Source organism: Oncorhynchus clarkii, chromosome 10 (genome assembly GCF_045791955.1).
Source record: "Oncorhynchus clarkii lewisi isolate Uvic-CL-2024 chromosome 10, UVic_Ocla_1.0, whole genome shotgun sequence".
Classification (NCBI taxonomy): Eukaryota; Metazoa; Chordata; class Actinopteri; order Salmoniformes; family Salmonidae; genus Oncorhynchus; species Oncorhynchus clarkii.
This window is the reverse complement of record NC_092156.1, coordinates 45085188-45105413: the sequence shown is the minus strand read 5'-3', so window position 1 is coordinate 45105413 and position 20226 is coordinate 45085188. Positions and strand designations below refer to the sequence as shown.

The 20226-nt window shown below is 42.6% G+C and overlaps 3 protein-coding genes across 3 annotated transcripts; 2 read left to right on the top strand and 1 right to left on the bottom strand.

The window, feature by feature from the left end:
- Positions 1-469: 469 nt before the first annotated feature.
- LOC139418575 (radial spoke head protein 6 homolog A-like) lies at positions 470-4211 on the top strand. Its single transcript, XM_071168143.1, has 7 exons — positions 470-568; positions 654-882; positions 1003-1305; positions 1399-1848; positions 1945-2089; positions 3466-3583; positions 3713-4211. Exons 1-7 carry the CDS (start codon positions 474-476, stop codon positions 3951-3953), a joined length of 1581 nt encoding a protein of 526 aa, XP_071024244.1. The 5' UTR covers positions 470-473; the 3' UTR covers positions 3954-4211.
- A 3374-nt stretch (positions 4212-7585) lies between these two features.
- On the bottom strand, positions 7586-12224 carry LOC139418576 (alpha-soluble NSF attachment protein-like). The gene is made up of 11 exons (XM_071168144.1): positions 11972-12224; positions 11547-11629; positions 11336-11452; positions 9949-9995; positions 9722-9799; positions 9530-9585; positions 9321-9405; positions 9134-9238; positions 8975-9043; positions 8751-8801; positions 7586-8663 (listed from the first exon to the last, which is right to left on the bottom strand). The coding sequence occupies exons 1-11, from the start codon at positions 12064-12066 to the stop codon at positions 8562-8564; spliced, it is 888 nt and encodes a 295-aa protein (XP_071024245.1). The 5' UTR covers positions 12067-12224; the 3' UTR covers positions 7586-8561.
- Positions 12225-12401: 177 nt separating this feature from the next.
- LOC139418574 (E3 SUMO-protein ligase ZBED1-like) lies at positions 12402-20222 on the top strand. The gene is made up of 2 exons (XM_071168142.1): positions 12402-12627; positions 13569-20222. Exon 2 carries the CDS (start codon positions 13589-13591, stop codon positions 16208-16210), a length of 2622 nt encoding a protein of 873 aa, XP_071024243.1. The 5' UTR covers positions 12402-12627; positions 13569-13588; the 3' UTR covers positions 16211-20222.
- The last annotated feature ends 4 nt before the right edge of the window (positions 20223-20226 follow it).

The following is a 20226-nucleotide window of genomic DNA, read 5'->3' as shown; positions in this document are numbered from 1 at the left end:
TGCAAGTCATTTAACTTTTCAAGACTGTTTTAGGAGGGAAAGGCTATACAGACACACCTGACCTGCAAACTGACATTTAACTTCAGAATTGGTTAGGGTCAGGGTTAAGGGTTTAGTGGGGGTCAGCTAAGGATCCGTTTTGGAGGTTTGCAGGTCAGCAGTGCCAGGGGTGATGGATGTGCTGCCGCTTGATGGACGTTCTATGCATAGCAAAGTACCACGAGCACAGCAACAGTATTGTTTACCCTAGCAACGGGCTGCTCGCTGTGTTTTTTTTACTGGTGAAGAACAAGAACTCGGATATCTAGCATCCCCCAGATGGCTATCTTTTGAGATTTTGGAAGTTTTAACGTTTGGGAAAAGTGTTGATAAACAACCTTAACTTAACCACGACAGTGGTGCGTATTGGGTGTTAGCAATCTGTTTTCACCACAGGACCGTTTTTCTGTTGAGTTGTTAGGAACGCAAAAAAAATGGCAGAGGGAGCACTGAACAACCAAAGGGAGCACACAGCGATCTGCTTCAAGGCCTTTATGCTCAAGAATAGTACAAAAAGCAACCTCAACCTGTGAGTATTTATATGATTGCCATAGTGGATAGTGAAGGTGGCGTGCTAGTTAAGTGAGTATGACACTGTTCTCCAACCTTTCCAGCTATGACCATCTTTCACGATTACTGACCAAGGTGATGGATGAGCGTCCAGACAATGTGGTTGACATAATTGAAGACATGAGCCGTGAGGTGAAGCAGGAATTTCTGCAGGACAAGCAGAGCACCTTGAGAGACATGCCACTGGCAACGGCTGCACAGCTCCTGGCTGAGCAGCAGAGGTTACTGTTTTCACGGAGAGGGGGTGATGATGGAGAACAAGAGGAGGAACTGGTAAGAGAAGAAATGACCCAGGTCCTTGCACATTCACTTTACCAAGACTGATTTGGGGAATGAATGAGCAAGTTGTATAGTGTAATCAATAATTATTTCAACGCGTCTGTGTCTCATTAGGTAGAAACACCGCTTCCCAATGTGAGTGAGCTTGGCTTCTTCCTCGAGCAGGCTGGAGTGGGACTGGGTAGAGAAGAGATGCTGATGGTCTTCCTGGCACTCAAGCAGCTGGTGGATTCCCAACCGCTAGTGCGCTGCCGACTTTGGGGCAAAATCCTGGGCACAGGGGGCAACTATCTTGTTGCTGAGTGCGAGTACAGAGAGGGGGAGGAGGAGGAAGAGGGTAATGAGGAAACAGTGGAAGATGAGGAAAGAGATGGAGAACCTCGGGATGATGATGAGGAAGCCGATGTGGTGGAAGTGGTGAGTTACTGAAAAAATGACTGTCTTACAATATGTTGCTTTCATATTACGTTTCTTCTTGTATGAAAAGTTTATGATGACTTTGCATTTTAGATTGATACGCTCCCAAGATCCACCTTCAAGCCCCCGCCTGTGGTGCCAAAGGAGGACAATCGCACAGGTGTGAACAAGTTTACTTACTTTGTGTGCAGAGAGCCTGGCCTTCCCTGGGTGAAGCTGCCCACTGTCACTCCCACCCAGATCACAGCTGCACGCCACATCCGCAAATTCTTCACAGGGAGACTGGATGCCCCCATCATCAGCTATCCTCCTTTTCCTGGCAATGAGGCCAACTATTTGCGAGCCCAAATTGCTCGCATCTCTGCCGGCACACAGGTCAGTCCCCTCGGGTTCTATCAGTTTGCAGAGGAGGAAGGTGAGGAGGAAGAGGAGGGAGCCCGAGACAGCTTTGAAGAGAATTCTGACTTTGAGGGAATTCCTGTTCCTGAAATGGCAGAATCTCTTTCCACCTGGGTGCACCATGTCCAGCACATCCTTCAACAGGTAACACTCAAACAAATTCCTTTTCCAATGTGATTCTGATAAGCCATTTTTAACCTATTTTTTGTGCCCTGAAAATTATCACATGGCCTCTCCTAGGGTCGCTGTGTGTGGGTGAACCTGGCTGACAAGCCTGAGGATGACTTTGAGGAGGAAGGAGATGAAGAGGAGAAGGAGGAGGAGCCTGATGAGCCTGATCCAGAGGTGGGGCCTCCCCTCCTCACTCCACTCTCTGAGGATGCAGGTCAGTATATTCCAGCGGAGAACAACTGCCCCCTCTCATTGAAGCCATGGAAGTTAAAGTCTGACCGCGGTACTGAAGGCATTGTTTGCACAAAACAGGACCCCCATTATAGTGAATGGAAATATGTCAATCTTCGTGTAAGTAAATACAACATTTGAAGACAATCATGGTACCAATAATTGCTTCTAATACACCAGATGTATGTCCTTGAACCGATTATTTTAAAATCGCACAGAGAAGAAGTTATAACGGTAATTTAGTTGCTAATGGCAGCCTGCAGTACCCCGGTCGGCCTTCAACTTGAGGTAATAAATGAGAGGTGACAGCACTGAGCTAGCCTGCAACGCCACTTCCTGGAGTAGCTTCAAACAGAAGCGACAATAAGCAAAGACAGTAGGGTATGAAGATAGGCTTAAACTGCTTCTCCAATAGAAATCCCTGATCAAACTTGTAGCAAGAAACAAATCAAAGGCACTCATTTTTGATGAAAATAAAAATGTGTCAGCGTGTCACTTTCACAAGGTTGGAGTAATAACATGTTGAAATGCATATGACATTGGCTCAAATCGATGTTGTGCCTTTAGATTTATAGAAAATTCACAACTAAGGAAGAAGTTTTCACTTCTCTCATTGACCTCTGAAACGCCAAACCCTGGTCTGATGAGTCTGCTTCGTAAGCATTCTCAGAAATCTGGCAATGTTTTGTCTTTGGGTTTAGAAACTCTGCTATAAGGACACAGCTGACGCTTACACCGACTCCATGGTTTGGGGGTGCTGTCGAGAAATATCTGCCAACGGGCGAGGGAGGGGGGATTGAGGAAAAATAATGACCTGCTCATTAGTCACCAGGAATAATAAAGACCTAGTTCACTGATTTAGCTGAAAAAACATGACGGCCGGAGTAATGAAGGCATAGTTAGATTTTTTTTAATGATATATAGTTTTGTCATTACAATTTATCAGGGGATGCTGCAGCACCCTCAGGACCCTTACTTCCCGCGGCTATGACCGACTAGACGAAACCATAACCTTAACCAAACCCTTAACCCAGACCCTAACCTAATTTTGATCAATTCTGACATTTTATATCAGTTTGGGCATCAGGCGTATCCTTATAGCCTTTTTCAGCTCAAACTGCGCATTTTATGTCTCCATCAGATGCCATCTTAACCAACTTCATTTGGCTTCAATGCGCTATTGAGTCTTCACATAGGAATTAATGGTGTCACGTGAGCGATGGCTTTGTCCATTCATATATAATCATTGGTCTATTCTCAGTCTGTTGGTTGGCCTACATTTTCACTCCATGCTGGTGGCATGTCTATTATGATTATGTGTTAAACTCCTTTCAAATGCATGATGTGTATGCATTTCAGAGACTACCAACACCCCTCCCTGGAGCTCCAAGATGTCCTCCACCCTCATCTCTCAGTTTGCTATTGCAGTGCTGCGCTCAAACCTCTGGCCGGGGGCTTATACTTATGCCAGTGGAAAGTAAGATTGAGTATCATTTATTTATTTGTAGAACTTTGTAGGGGTAATGTATTATATATTATTATAACTGTGGGATACAGACAATATCCCCAATAGAATAAATATGTTTTTGTTTGTTTACTAAATTAGGAAGTTTGAGAACATCTACATTGGTTGGGGCCTGAAATTTGCAGGGGAAGGGTACATCCCAACTGTTCCAACAATGCCCCAGAGAGAATACCCCAGTGGGCCAGAGATCACAGAGTCCCTGGACCCCAGTCTGGAGGAAGAGCAAGCCCTGAAAGCAACCCTGGAGGAGCAGAGGGCTGCCCAAGAAGAGACAGAGGCCTTGGGTGAAGATGAAGAGGAGGAGGAAGAAGAGGATGATTAAATTTGTAGTTAACAAACACTACATTACAAAATAGGCAACATTTACTGGGCTCTGTTCAATCCGCATCGCAAAGTTCAGCTTTACAGCGTGATTGAAATTTAAAGGCAATGTTCCAGCTTAAGCTGAGACTGCATTCATGGTAAACGCCGCATATGTCGGCTCAAAATTACCTTTACATTTCTACTGCGGAATCTGTAACGCTTCAGCGATAGATTAAATAGAGCCCCTAATTTATTAAGAACAAATAAAACAATTCGTACAGCAATGTCCACTGAGAGAACAATGCTTGTACATGTTTTTTTTATTAGTCGATTTTTTAAAGATTATACAGACAAACAGGTAGAGAGCAAAACACACACTGATCCCCTACCAAATCCAACCCACCCTCACCCACCACGATCCAACAGTGTCCCACCCCAATACCAGGTTTTAATGAAACAATGTTTGTGCATTTAATTGACATACTTTTTTAGACATCAGACCGTAGTCAGATGTGTTGGCAAGGCAGACTTCACTGTTTATTACTTTCCACATGAAGCAGGCAAGTAACTGAATACCTCAGTAATTGCTCCTGTCCTTAATTGGCCATGTCAGAACATGTGGGGTGAGCCTTCAATAAGTATATGCAGTACCAGTCAAAAGTTTGCACACACCTACTCATTCCAGGGTTTTTCTTTATTTTTGCTATTTTCTACATTGTAGAATACTAGTGAAGACATCAAAACAATGAAATAACACATGGAATCATGTAGAAACCCAAAAAGTGTTAAACAAATCAAAATATGTTTTATATTTGAGATTCTTCAAATAGTCACCCTTTGCCTTGATGATAGCGTTGCACACTCGTGGCATTCTCTCAACCAGCTTCATGAGGTAGTCATCTGGAATGCATTTCAATTAACAGGTGTGCCTTGTTAATTTCTTCAAGTTCAGTTGCAAAAACCATCAAGCGCTGTGATGAAACTGGCTCTCATCAGGACCGCCACAGGAAAGGAAGACCCAGAGTTACCTCTGCTGCAGAGGATAAGTTCATTAGAGTTACCAGCCTCAGAAATTGCAGCCCAAATAAATGCTTAAGAGTTCAAGTGACAGACACATTTCAACATCAACTGTTCAGAAGAGACTGCGTGAATCAGGCCTTTATGGTTGAATTTCTGCAAAGAAACCACTACTAAAGGACACCAATAAGAAGAAGAGACTTGCTTGGTCCAAGAAACACGAGCAATGGACATTAGACCGGTGGAAATCTGTCCTTTGGTCTGATGAGTCCAACCAGCATGGCTGCCACAGCATTCTGCAGCGATACGCCATCCCATCTTGTTTGCGCTTAGTGGGACTATCATTTGTTTTTAAACAGGACAGTGACTATTTGACCAAGGAGAGTGCTGGAGTGCTGCATCAGATGACCTGGCCTCCACAATCACCCGACCTCAACCCAATTGAAATGGTTTGGGATGAGTTGGACCGTAGAGTGAAGGAAAAGCAGCCAACAAGTGCTCAGCATATGTGGGAAGTCCTTCAAGACTGTTGGGAAAGCATTCCAGGTGAAGCTGGCTGAGAGAATGCCAAGAGTGCAAAGCTGTCATCAGGGCAAAGGGTGGCTACTTTGAACACTTTTTTGGTTACTACATGATTCCATATGTGTTATTTCATAGTGTTGATGTCTTCATTATTATTCTACTATAGTAAAAATAAAGAAAACCCATTGAATGAGTATGTGTGTCTAAACTTTTGACTGGTACTGTATATCTCTATAACCATAAAAGAGCATGACAGAAACAAGGTAGAGAATAAGAAGGACAGATTTTGTATTAATTTGGCATAAAAATAAAACACAGAATGCATGGCAATGTAACGCAATAGGTAAAACATTTCATTATTTGTTGAATCTCTGCTAACCCTGTGAATTAGGTTAGAAACAATTCTGTAAATGAAAGTAAGCAGGATCATTAACTATCATCATCCTTCTGTTTAATCTGTTGCGCTGTAATACAGATGTTTGACTAATGTGTAATGGATATACAGTTCAAGTCGTAAGTTTACATACACCTTAGCCAAATTTTCACAATTCCTGACATTTAACCATAGTAAAAATTCCCTCTCTTAGGTCAGTCAGGATCACTGCTTTATTTTAAGAATGTGAAATGTCCGAATAATATAGAGAGAATGATTTATTTCAGCTTTTATTTCTTTCATCACATTCCCAGTGGGTCAGAAGTTTACATACACTCAATTAGTATTTGGTAGCATTGCCTTTAAATTGTTGAACTTGGGTCAAACGTTTCAGGTAGCCTTTCACAAGCTTCCCACAATAAGTTGGGTGAATTTTGGCCCATTCCTCCTGACAGAGCGGTGTAACTGAGTCAGGTTTGTAGGCCTCCTTGCTCGCACACACTTTTTCAGTTCTGCCCACACATTTTCTGTAGGATGAGGTCAGGGCTTTGCGATGGCCACTCCAATACCTTGACTTTGTTGGCCATTTTGCCACAACTTATGCTTGGGTTCATTGTCCATTTTGAAGACCCATTTGCGAGCAAGCTTTAACTTCCTGCCTGATGTCTTGAGATTTTGCTTCAACATATCCTTATAATTTCCCTACCTCATGATGCTATCTATTTTGTGAAGTGCACCCGTCCCTCCTGCAGCAAAGCACCCCCACAACATGATGCTGCCACCCCCATGCTTCACGGTTGGGATTGTTTTCTTCGGCTTGCAAGCCTCCCCCTTTTTCCTCCAAACGTAACGATGGTCATTATGGCCAAACAGTTATATTTTTGTTTCATCAGACCAGAGGACATTTCTCCAAAAGTATGATCTTTGTCCCCATGTGCAGTTGCAAACCGTAGTCTGGCTTTTATATGGTGGTTTTGGAGCAGTGGCATCTTCCTTGCTGAGCGGTATTGGACCCGTTTTACTGTGGATAAAGATACTTTTGTACCTGTTTCCTCCAGCATCTTCACAAGGTCCTTTGCTGTTGTTTTGGGATTGATTTGCACCTTTCGCACCAAAGTACGTTCATCTCTAGGAGACAGAACACATCTCCTTCCTGAGCAGTATGACGGCTGTGTGGTCCCATGGTGTTTATACTTGCATACTATTGTTTGTACAGATGATCGTTGTACCTTCAGGTGTTTGGAGATTTCAACTAAGGATGAACCAGACTTGTGGAGGTCTACAATTTTTTTCTGAGGTCTTGGCTGATTTCTTTTGATTTCCCACAATGTCAAGAAAAGAGGCACTGAGTTTTGAAGGTCAGCCTTAAAATGCATCCACAGGTACACCTCCAATTGACTCAAATTATGTCAATTAGCCCATCAGAAGCTTCTAAAGCTATGACATCACTTTCTGGAATTGTTTTAAGGCACAGTCAACTTAGTGTAAACTTATGACCCACTGGAATTGACACAAGTGAATTATAAGTGAAATAATCTGTAAACAATTGTTGGAAAAATTACTTGTGTCATGCACAAAGTAGATGTCCTAACCAACTTACCAAAACTATAGTTTGTTAACAAGAAATTTGTGGAGTGGTTGATAAACGAGTTTTGATGACTCCAACCTAAGCGTATGTAAACTTCCGACATCAACTGTATACTTTGCGTTACCTCTTATTAAATCAAGCCACAAGATAATTTTATCATTTAAAACAAAATGTTTAATCAAAGATTAATCAAGATGGGAAATAAATAAAATGGTTATGTGCAAGATTGTAATAAGCCACCACCTTTATGCACATGGGCAGGCTGCTAGGAATCATCTTAGTTCTACCCATAGCACTGAGGTAAATCCAACTCCCTGTGTGGGAATTTAAAGCGATTTCCTTTGGAATGACAACATAGAAATAGTATCTATTGAATAATGAATTCAACATGTTAACATTTAAGAGATGAATAAATAATTAAAAAGGGAATGGCTGCTAGCAGACTCCTCTGAAAGAATGTATACTCTTCTACAGAGTTGAAAAATGTTTACCATCTCTTCCAAAGTCTAAACCCAATATAAGATGCCCAACAAAAACTTATTTGGCTGATGACTTTCCTATTGTCTAAAACAAGAGCAGCATTGAGCAATGCCCAACATACTTCAAATAAGTAAATTAGAAGCCTTGACATTTTACAACTGAAACACTGTTTAACAAACCAGTTCATGACAGTTTGTTCCAGTACTATATAATGTTGCCTCTGGAAATGTCCAGGACGTACATTACCTAAAAGTATGAGCACTTTAAGAGTGACGTGGAGTTACTGTGACAGAAAACAAGACATGACAAGAAATAAACCACGACAATGTTTAGTCTCAGGTTATCCACCTTATTTGGATGGGATAGCTAATAGCTACACTTCATTATCTACCTGGTGCTATTCTACACAGGATTTTGCCAGTAGTTTATCTTTGGTGTCTGGGCCAGCACCCTAATTGCTTGACAACACATCAGAGATTAATAGATAGACAGGAAACACTAATTTAAAGGGTTCAATGCCTGTGAATAAAGGATGAGACCAGCCAGAGAGAAAAATGGAAAGTTATTCAGGAATGTGACATGAAAAATATATATATATATAGCGGTAAACTTCCAGGTGTGTTCTGATGGATTGGCAGGGGGAAGGATTAGCGAAGGTCGCTCTCATCATCCTGTATTTGTTTCTTGATCCGAAGTAACATAGTGGTGTTCCACTGATCCAATCTTGAGATGGAGTCAAAGTCTTTCACCTGTTAGAGAAGGAGAACTGGTTCAACAGACAAACATCATTTAAAGATTAAATTCTGTTATCATGAAATGGCATGAGAAAAACCTACCGCATCAGTGAATGCATCCACATCATGTTCCTCATATGCATCTAGAAGTTTCTGTTAAAATGACAGCAGAAGACATTTTATTGTACACCGTCACAATACGTATCCCTCATTAAATGTGCCATGTTTGCTTTTATATCCACTCAGATTTAAAGCCATTCAAAGAGAAAATAAAGCAGAAATACAACACACAAACATAGTGACCCATGATTTGATAATAGACCTACCTTAACCAGTTTGCATTCTCTAGCGTCTGAGAAGGCTGGGAACATTTCCTCATATCTCTGTACAGACAGCTGACGGTAGACAACAGATCAGAGCAAAGTCAAAACTACTACATAGAGGCAAAGTGTCGATGTGTAGGTATGAGGAAAATAAAGACTCACCCTTGCATTAAGCATGTCCACACAGAAGTGACAAAGAGCTGCTTTGAAGAAGTGGTCTTTAGCGCCATACTTCAACAGGACGCTGTCCATTGCATATGTTCCAATCTAAGCATCACAAGAAACAAACTCATAAAAAAGGTAATTGGGAAAGCCCACTATAGCAGTTAATTGGTAATTTAATACACACCTGTTCATAAATTTCAATGGCTTTTTGGTACTGTTCCAGTTGGGCAGCATAGGTGGCTACTTTCAAAAGGCACTTATTTGCAGCACTACAATTAGATTGGCAGGAAAATAATCAGTTCAAAAGACACACAACACGAAAAGAAATGTATGAAAAGTGGGATGGAATAGACCAATAAAACCATAAGAGATTATGCCAGAACATTGAAACACCTGTTTGACTCCTCCCCTTTGTAGTAATCTGCTGCCTGTTCATAGTGAGCAATGGCCTGTGGATTAAAGAGGTACATGTACTAGTCATGGCCACTTATTAATATCAAAGGCTGAAATATGTGAAAGATCTAAAAATTTAAAAAAAACGGTACATTACAGGATACAACACCCTATAAGGCTCGGGTAACTGACCTTATCAACGTCTAACAGCTCACTCTCGTAGATCTCAGCAATAGATATGTGGTGTTTGGCTGCAATGGTGAAACGGCCCTGCAGACCAGAAGAGGTGAAATAATAATCAACACCCTACAGCTAGTGCTCCTGAACACTAGGCACAATTTTACTCTCATTGAGCAGGCTTGAGATTTAGTTCTTTGTTACACTGTGTAGTAAATGCAGAAATACTCCTAGCTTCTCACCATGTCTGTGTAAATTTCAATGGCTTGGTTCAGGCAGTTGATGGCCTCTGTGGAGATAAAAAGTACATTCAAATAGAATCGAAGTCAAACAGGAATCACTGTTTACCTTGGATCTTCAGTGTAGGATTCTAATAGGGCAGTGGTCGCCAACCTGTCGATCGTCAAACATTGCAGTAACGAACCCAACGATAAAGCCTTGTGTTCCTATTTTTTTTATTAGTCTTGGGCTGTTGGTGGTAGGTGCAGCCAATTCAGTTGCCCTGCGCTGCCCTAAGCAAACTGTTGCCATTTCATGTGTCTGAAGGTACAAACTCTGCCTTCCCGGTGGGCATGGAGAGGAAATCAAGTGCACTATGCCACCCATGGCCAATCAGATTGCTCAGATGACTGAGTCTGCAGTAACGTAGCAGACATAAAATAAATCTACCACAAAATGTATACTGAGATTTCAAAACGTTTAAAACCATGACTAGAGAGACTGTCAACAAATACAGCAAAGAGCTGCTGTTTTTATGAGTGAGTTCATGTTTAAGTTCTTACACAGCACTGTCAACACTTTTTTAAGCCATAAAATGCACGTTCTTTCTATTTCCACTCAGCATTACAACAGGCAGTGCAGCAGTAATGAATGAGTAGGAAAGTGTATCTATAGGTTTGTGTTGTTATTATTAGCGACTTGGGTGTTTTTTAATTTCAAGGAATATTTCACTTTCTCTGTCCATATGAGTAACAACATGAATTTGTGCATGGGGCAGAGTTTCGCCATCAGCTGGAAGACGGTGTCCCTTTTTGGTCAGTGGAGGAAAGGGAGAGCGGAGGGATGTTGAGAGACGGACCCTCAGTCTACTGCTCTCTCCCTCCGCTGAGACTGACCATCAGATGCAGGCACCATCAGCCCAGTAAAATTATTTAAATGTATGCTCACTCAGCTGTGCCTCACAAGTAATACAACAATATATCTATTACTGGTGTGATCATATAGCATACCTCAAATTTTGAAATATAATTGTTTTAAATGTCACGAACAACAATGCATTGGCAGGTAAATTAAAGCAAAGCCAGTATGTGGTGATAATGTATTGGGCCTATAGCTTACTGCAAACCTCATCGCTACAGTACAGTTCTTAATTGGTTATTGTTGCATAGGCTTACATTTTTTAAAGTCATGTTAATTAAAAATCAGAGTGGTAGATTGCAGCATGCATTTTGACTCGGAAAGTGATCTTGACTCAGAAAAGGTTCGTGACCACTGTAATAGGGCATACACAGTGGCACAAATTGTTCAACAATTGAGGATATAATACAATTTATATGTAATGTCTGTTCCATAAACCCAACTATAATTTTGATAATGCAATTGTAATCTCTTTAGTAAAATGGGATTTACCTTGTGGGTCTGCTTTTTTGAAAGCATTGCCTGCATTAAGTAAGTTGATGGCTCCATCAAGTTTGTTGTCCATCTGCAGATGGAGGTGTGCTGCTTGGGAGAATGCGTTACCAGCAGCTGGAACAAAATGTGAACCAATATTAGGTTGGTTACATCCAACATAATCCCGCTTGTTCTAAATGTCCACTATAAAACTCGAACCAAATCTTACCACTCCAATTTTTGGCCATTTTGAACATGTTTGCTGCCCTCACATACATGTCACACGCTTCCTCATATTTCCGGGATGAACCTCTGGAGAAATACACAGATAATGCTGTTTAGACCTTATGAATACTACATATCAATACTAAACATGTTTGGCATGGCAATGAACGAACAAGGAAGAAATTTGATATAGCCAGGCTAGATGAGAAGGGAATATTTGACCGAATACTCCCTGTGGCTCACCATTTGGTGTAGCATAGCTTGCTAGTCAACGTTGTCATCTTATATATAATTATTCTTAGGTGAGTACTTTCGTAGGTCCATACTTTGATGTTAAAATACATATGGGATGGTGATCTGAATTAGTCGTAGCTAGCTAATACAAATCAAATAAGCTAACTAGGATAGCTAAACTTATTTGGCACATACCCGAACAAAGCCCCAAATCCTCTTGAGGATTTCATCTTTTTATCAGCCTCAGCGATGAGAGCCAAAGCCTCCTTCTCTTTCCCAGAATTATCCATATTTTTTAAACAATTTATTCTTCGTTAGCTCTGGAAATTGTACGTGGTATTCAATGCAGACCACAGTAAGCTCTGTATTTACATTTAGCAACGCGTAACATCCGTTGTTATTATACCGTCACGTCACACTGAAGCCGGAAGTACAAATCAGGTGATCTGTCATAAAAACACGTGATGGTAGGCAACATTGGGTGTTTCGTCTGTTGCAAATTGCTTCCGTTTACTACAAACGGAAACAGCAAACGACAGTTTCTATTGGACAACTCCCATTTCGTACCATTTGTTTCGGTAAACGGTTTCCATAATGAATACGCTCCTGCTGTGATACGTTGTTGTAGGAAGAATAATTCTGGATACATTTGTGTCATTGCGCCTATCACCGAAATATTACTACAAACAATGGATGACTATCAACCACTCAGTTGAAGTTTACATAGACGTTTTGGCTTTAAATTGGATGCTAAAAAAAGCACAGTCTACTGTTCTCATTGTGAGCAAAGCTTTTCCTACCATCACAGCAATATACGCTTGCAATACCATTTGCGGGGGAAAAAAACACAGGTATTTTAGGATATCATATATGTGTTCATTGGGCAAAATTGTATTTGGTTATTTGACGGTTTCTCGTTTTTAAGAGCTTATCTGGAGCGCATGAACGTTTGACTATATCCCAAAGTATTTGATCTTTTACGGGTCAAAAATCTCCAGCTGTTGATAGAGAAACAACGAGCGCCGTAATTTTATGAAGGTATTCACGTGGGGTTCTTATATTTGTGTGAATGTTTTAATTTTCATATTCAAATTATTCTGGACTCTAGGTAATTAGTGGCTGGTTGGACATAATTGTTTATCTCAGGTGATCAACGGTCCCTAGTCTGAATTGAGACAGCCCAGGAGTTTAGGAACCTCAAACTCCTTGGCGGTGAAAATATTTCAGTCAGGAGAACATCTTGAGATCGTTATTCTGTTTTGAATATATATAGAAAGGAAAATCTCAATGCATGCCAAAAATGATGGTGTATCCCAGCGACTCCTGTGGCGGGCCGGGCGCAGTGGGCGCTAACCAAGGTAGCCAGGTGCACGGTGTTTCCTCCGACACATTGGTGCGGCTGGCTTCCGGGTTGGAGGCGCGCTGTGTTAAGAAGCTGTGCGGCTTGATTGGGTTGTGTTTCGGAGGACACATGGCTTTCGACCTTCGTCTCTCCCGAGCCGGTACGGGAGTTGTAGCGATGAGACAAGATAGTAATTACTAACAATTGGATACCACGAAATTGGGGAGAGAAGGGGGGTAAAAATAAAACATTTTAAAAATGATGGTGTATCATCATCATCCTACAATTGGTGCATGTTTGCTGTGCCCGTTTGAATTAGTTGTTACTGTGTAGTAGGCTACTGATCGAGTTACATGGCAATTATTTGTACATCTTAATATTTGGAAGCTATGTAACAAAACACAATTTAACCGAACACTGAACAAAAATGTTTTTTATCTTCCATTCCAGTGATCTCCGACAACTCTAACATGGATTTCCGAGGGAACATGGATTTCCGAGGGTACCCCCTGTCCAGCAGTCTGGCCCCAAATTTGAGGAGAAGGGGCGAACGGGGAGCAACAGGACTGGTTCTGGATAGGCGCAAGTCAACCGTTTGGAATTACTACATCCAGCTTAATGAGATGTATGTTGAGTGTAATATATGCAAGAGGCAGTTGTCTTTTCACAACAGCACTACGACTATGAGGGAGCACCTTGTCCGCAAACATAATATACGCGACAACGCGCCACCTGTACTTGATAACACAGCAGTGGCCGGGGCCCCGATTCCAGCTACATCACTCCAGCCAATGGCCCAGCCCGGATTCCCCTGCAACATCTCTACTACATCTGCCACAGCCAACACATGTATGTTCCAGACAGATTTGCACATAGTTGTAAAAGAGGAGCAGCAGGATGCTGACTTATCTCCTGAACAAGGGATGGCCAAACGTGCCCGAATCACATGTGCTCCTCCCCTAGATGTAGGAGGCGGTGCCAATGCAATCCCTGTCACCAGCCATAGTGGTATCACCACCAAAGAATCCAATGGCAAGCGTACTGGGGTTCTGACTTACCTAATATTGGAAATGGTGTACAGGGACTTTCAGCCACTGTCTGTGGTGGAGGAGAGGGGATTTCGTCTTCTATTGAGCTACTTAGAACCACAGTACCCAGTGCCGTCTCCCTCTCAGCTTGGCAGCCTCCTTTGGCATCACTATGATGTTCTGAAACGGCACCTGCAGCAGTATCTTCAGTCTGGCCTGGCTCCACGTTGCATAACACTTTGCACTGAGTACTGGCAGTCTGTAGCAGGTTGTGCGGTGGGAGCAGGCGGTCGCCTCTTCTTCACTGTAAGTGCACATTTTGTTGACAAAGACTGGCGCTTGGCCCGTTGTGTGCTGCAGACCTGTCCCATGCCCGATATCAGGGAGAAGATTTGTGAAAGAGGGTTCATTCAATTTGGGGACACGCTGAAGGCAGTTCTCTCTGAATTCCATCTTCCCCAGAGCTCTGTTTTCTGTGTTGTACATGACACTCCCAGGATCTCAGAGGCCAAAGGGACTGAGAATATGGGAGTTCCGAAAGAAAAAGTTAATCGTACTGCTGGACCACACCAATCACCTCAGGATCTCCCAGAAGGCTGGGTAGCGTTACACTGTGCAGGGGAAGCCCTCAAACTCTGCATCCAGGACGGACTATGTATGGAACCTGTCAGACAGGCTCTTGCGGAGGCCCGCAGGATTATCTCACATTTCCAGCATGATGCACCTGCTGCCGCCGCTCTGATCCACAAGGCAGAAGCGGCGAATAAGGCAGGCGCTTGTCTAGTGCTGGATGACCCAGGGCGCTGGGCGACTGCTATCGACATGTGTGAGAGTCTGCTCGAGCTGAAGTGGGTGGTGAGCTCCGTTCTCGAGGAGCAGAAAGCTGCTCCAAATTTAGCGGACCACCAGTGGCGCCTCCTCCAGGAACTGGTGCCAGTACTTAAGACCGTGCGCATCGCTGCCTCCTTCTTGAGCGAGGACATCAATTTGTCCATCTCCGCCCTTATGCCGTGCCTGCATGGTGTATCTCGTGTCCTAGAGCAACATATCGCAGAGACCAGCTGCCCTGTGGCTCGGGGAGTAATAGAGACGGTGCGGTCAGGGATGGAGCGACAGTGGAGACTGGGTGAAGAGGAAGCCTTACTGGACAGCCCTGCCGTCCTCTCCTCATTCCTGGACCCAAGGTTTAAGGAGCTGCGCTTCCTCAGCCCACATGCACGTAGTAGGCTGCACGACAAGGTCAAGGAACTATTATCTGCCCAAGCACAAATAGAGGTGGAGGAAATGAGCAGAGAGTGTGACAAAGGAGGCGAGGATGAGGATGGCGAAGAGGGAAGGGAAAAGGAAGTGAGGAATCGGGGATTGGATCACTCACAGTCAACCATTGCTCCTCTGGATTCACCTGTGTCCTGTGAATCAAATGAAGAGGGGGACATTATTGTGCTGCAGCAACAGTTAAAGGGGCTGTCCCAGACTGCCCCGTCACAGGTCAGTGGAGAGGGACTGGGTGAAGGCTCGCGCTGCAGTGCTGGAAATGGTCCCAGGAGAGTAGCAGGACTGTCTAGCCTGTTAAAAGGAGACCTGCAGCCCCCTGCTTATAGGCAAGTGAGTCATGTGCCCAAAAGCATGTACGACATACTGCTTGGAGAGGATCCCACTGAGCGAATGCCTGAGATCCACCAACAGCTGGGGAACTACATTGCAGAGCCGCTGTGCAAACGCAGCCTGTCACCTCTCCACTGGTGGCGCTCTAAGGAGCATCGCTTCCCTGCCGTGGCCAGACTTGCCCGCACATTTCTGGCTATCCCTGCTACTGCTGTGCCTGCAGACAGGGCCTTTGCTCCTAGAGAGACTACTGTTGCTCAACGCAGGGCCATTCTGGGGCCCCAGCATTTAGATCATATTCTATTCCTTCACCAGAACAGTGACTATGTGGAGAAACTGATGGGAGGGTCTACAGGGCATGAAGAGAGGGGCAGTGACAGGAATGGAGCCAAGCAGACTCTGTATCAGTCTTTAGTGTCCTATGAGAGCAAGGCTTGGGTGGGAGGGGAGAAGTTGTGATCAGTCTACATACCTTATTTTATAAAGTAAAGAACTATGTTGTGCATAGGCCTCCATTCATGCCCAAGATGTATCTGACTTCAACTCATCTTGGATGCAGAGTTTGAAAAATCAACGACAACTACCTCCTATTCAAGCGAATTCTTGAATACCTACATAAAAAATTCTAACTTATTTGATATATGGAGGATCGCTAACCCTACGGGTAGGGAATACTCCTTTTACTCTCATGTTCACAAGGTTTACACTCGAATTGACTACTTTTTGTTGGATGCTAGACTACTCCCCTATACCTGTAATGTGAGGTATCATGATATTATAATCTCGGACCACAGTCCACTCACCTTCTCCCTGAGATTGGGTGACATTGTACCAAACGAGAGGGTCTGGAGGTTGAATCCTCAGCTCCTCACAGAACCAACAGTCTGTGAATATCTTAAAGACCAAATTACATTTTTCTTTGATACCAACGACAACACAGAGACCTCCCCAGCATTATTGTGGGAAACACTGAAGGCTTATCTGAGAGGCTGTATCATCTCCTTTCAGGCTGCCAGGAGTAGGCAAAACAGAGGAAAACTGGAAGAACTGGAGGGACAAATTCACTTACTGGATAGGGAGAATGCTAGCCACCCATCTATGGAGAAACATTTAAAAAATTACCTCTTTAAAATTTGAATATAATCAGATTCTCTCAGCTAAAATTGCTAAATCTTTTCTCTATGCCAAGCAAAAATATTTTGAGTTTGGTGACAAACCACACAAATTACTCGCCAGACAACTTCGAAAAAATGTGAGTGACCGAATGATTCACAGGGTTAAATCTGCATCTGGGGAATTACTCTCTTCCCCCAAAGACATCAATGACAGATTCCGGCAGTTTTATGAGACTCTATATACATCTAAAGCGGATCCTAACCCCTTAATTATGCAAACATTTTTGGAGGACTGTAGTCTTCCTGCCCTGAACCAGGAAGATTCTAACTTCCTGAATAAGGAAATATCTCTTGATGAAATTCGAGAAACAATTAAATTTCTATAGAGTGGCAAGACCCCGGGCCCAGATGGATACCCTGGTGAATTCTATAAAACATTCAGCAACATGCTCTCTCGCTATCTGCACAAAATGTTGGTTCAGGCCAATGAGGATGGAGCTCTCCCTTCTACTTTGGACGAAGCGTTCATTACAGTTATACATAAGAAGGGTAAAGATCCAGAAGAGGTAGGGTCATACAGACCAATATCTCTCCTTAATACAGACCAAAAGATTTTAGCAAAAACTCTGGCTAACAGGCTTAGCACTTTAATTGGCAAATTGGTCCATTCGGATCAGACCGGCTTTATCCCTAACAGAAACTCATTCTTCAATCTCAGGCGCCTCTTCAATATTATGTATTCTCAGAGGTTACCCAACGTGGACCTTGCCGTCATATCTCTTGACGCCGAAAAGGCCTTTGACCAAGTTGAGTGGCCCTATCTATTCAAGGTCCTACAGAAATTTTATATTGGAGATAGGTTCATAAATTGGATCCAGCTTTTATATAGGAACCCCTGTGCCAGAATACTCACTAACCAATCATTGTCGCCCCGATTTAACCTCAACAGGGGGACAAGGCAGGGTTGTGCGCTGTCGCCTATGCTCTTCGCCCTAATTATCGAACCGCTCGCTCAGACGATTAGATCTCATGCAGCAATACACGGCTATAATACTAAAGATACTCTAAATAAGATCTCCCTATACGCAGATGACATCCTCCTCTATGTAACAGAACCCCAGGCTAGTATCCCAGCTATTCTTGATGTGATCAATTTGTTTGGTACCTTCTCGGGATACAGATTGGAACAAGAGTGAATTAATGCCCATACGGTCGCAAAATACCTCCTGGCTAGAACATCTCCCATTTAAGTTATCTTCAGAAAAATTTACCTACCTAGGAATTGTAGTTACCAAACAATACTCCTTACTATTTAAAGAGAATTTCCCCTCTCTGATACAAAAACTCAAAGCCAACATACTATTTTGGAGAACTCTCCCAATTTCTCTGCTAGGAAGAATTAATGCCATTAAAATGGTCTTCCTCCCACAACTGCTCTACCTATATCAGAACATCCCAGTATTCATACCTAAATCCTTTCATAAACAACTGGACTCAATTATCAATCCTTTCATCTGGGATTATAAAACACACAGGATAGGTAAAAAACACCTCTGTAAATCCAAGATGGAAGGAGGATTGTCTCTCCCAAATTTTATATTTTATTACTGGGCCGCTAACCTCCGCATTGTTACGTTTCTGCTGGATGACGTACTTCCGGCATCCAGCTGGCTTAGTATGGAGCGTGAGGAGTGTCACCCCTTCTCTATTGGCGCTGTGATTTTGTCGCCTGTCAATCTGGAGATGTCACTTTATTGTAACAATCCTATTATACATAGCACAGTCCGAATCTGGAAGCAAATTAAAGTCCACTTTGAGCTTAGACCAATGTCATTCATGCTCCCTGTCGCCAGGAATCCCTCCTTTGCCCCTTCTAACCTTGATAACACCTTTGAGCGATGGGGAGAGTTGGGGATAAGTACCATAGGGGATTTATACATAGAAGGGACCTTTGCTTCCTTTGAGTTGCTGAGGGAAACTTATAACCTTCCCAGAAGTAATTTTTTCAGATACCTACAAATTAGAGACTACGTTAGAAAACACCTCCCAACATTTGGGAATGCTAAACCTTCCATGTTTGACGGATGCATAAAAATATGCCCCACCTCCGATAAACTGATATCTATATAATATATATATAAGAACTAGGGACTGACATCTCGGTGGCAGACTGGGAAGAGAGCTTGGAGTATATCCACACATGCTCCATTAATTCCAGACATCGTCTCATACAATTCAAGGTATTACACAGATTACACTATTCCAAAACTAAACTGCATAGGATATTTCCTGACACATCCCCTACATGTGATAAATGTCAGGCTACACTACTCCACTGCTTTGCCCTATGCTCTAGCTTGCATGGTTATTGGAGTGGAATTTTTGGGATCCTCTCTGAAGTTTTGGAGTCTTCAATAGATCCAGACCCGCTTCTGATAATCCTGGGAGTATCTGAGTCCCTAAACGGATTAACCAACCCCCAAAAACAACTAATCTTGTACGGTCTCATCTCGGCAAAAAAACTAATATTGTTGTTTTGGAAGAGGAGGGAAGCGCCCTCTACCAAATTATGGCTCAGTGAATTGGCAAACACTGTACACTTAGAAAGAATTAGATATATTCTGATCAATAAATTATCAACATTTGATCAAATCTGGCAGCCTTTCCTCTCCTACTTGGACGAGTCGGCGCTGTGAATTTGTACTTATTAACGCACTCTCAATTGTAATATTTGAATCTACCTTTGGGCAGCATGTGATGGCCCTGCCACCCGAGCAGTTGGGAGGGGGGGACATCTTCCCTCTTTCTTTCTACGTGTCCTTGTTTTGTATGTCGTGTTTTGTATTATTTGTTCTGCACCCAGAACTCTGGGTCTTGTTGTTCTTGTATGCTCTTTTATGTTTAGATAAGAATTGTATACTTGTCTTGTATACCTATACACCATTCTTGTGTGTGTTTAATAAAAATATTTAAAACAGAAAAATCAACGACAAGGCAAAGCAAATAATGCAGCTACTGGACTCAAAGCCACACTTGTGTGGCGTCTGTATTTACATGTAAAATAGTGTCTGGCCAACATATCTACATTTGAGTTGTGATTTACATCATACATCATTGTAAAGTGCTTTAAAAAATATGTAGCCTATGTGTAAATGTGTGAGAAGTTGTAGATGTACGGTCACTCTTGCTGAATGGCAACAGAAATGCATGTTATCCTTGGTTTGCATAAAGTAAAAACACTGGTTCAAATGAAAAGCTTGTACAGTAATTGCAACATGATGTCGATTTAGAAATTAGAAATGTCTCAAACACTAACTGTGGAAAAACTGTTGTAATTAAAGGAATGGTTGAAAACAACAT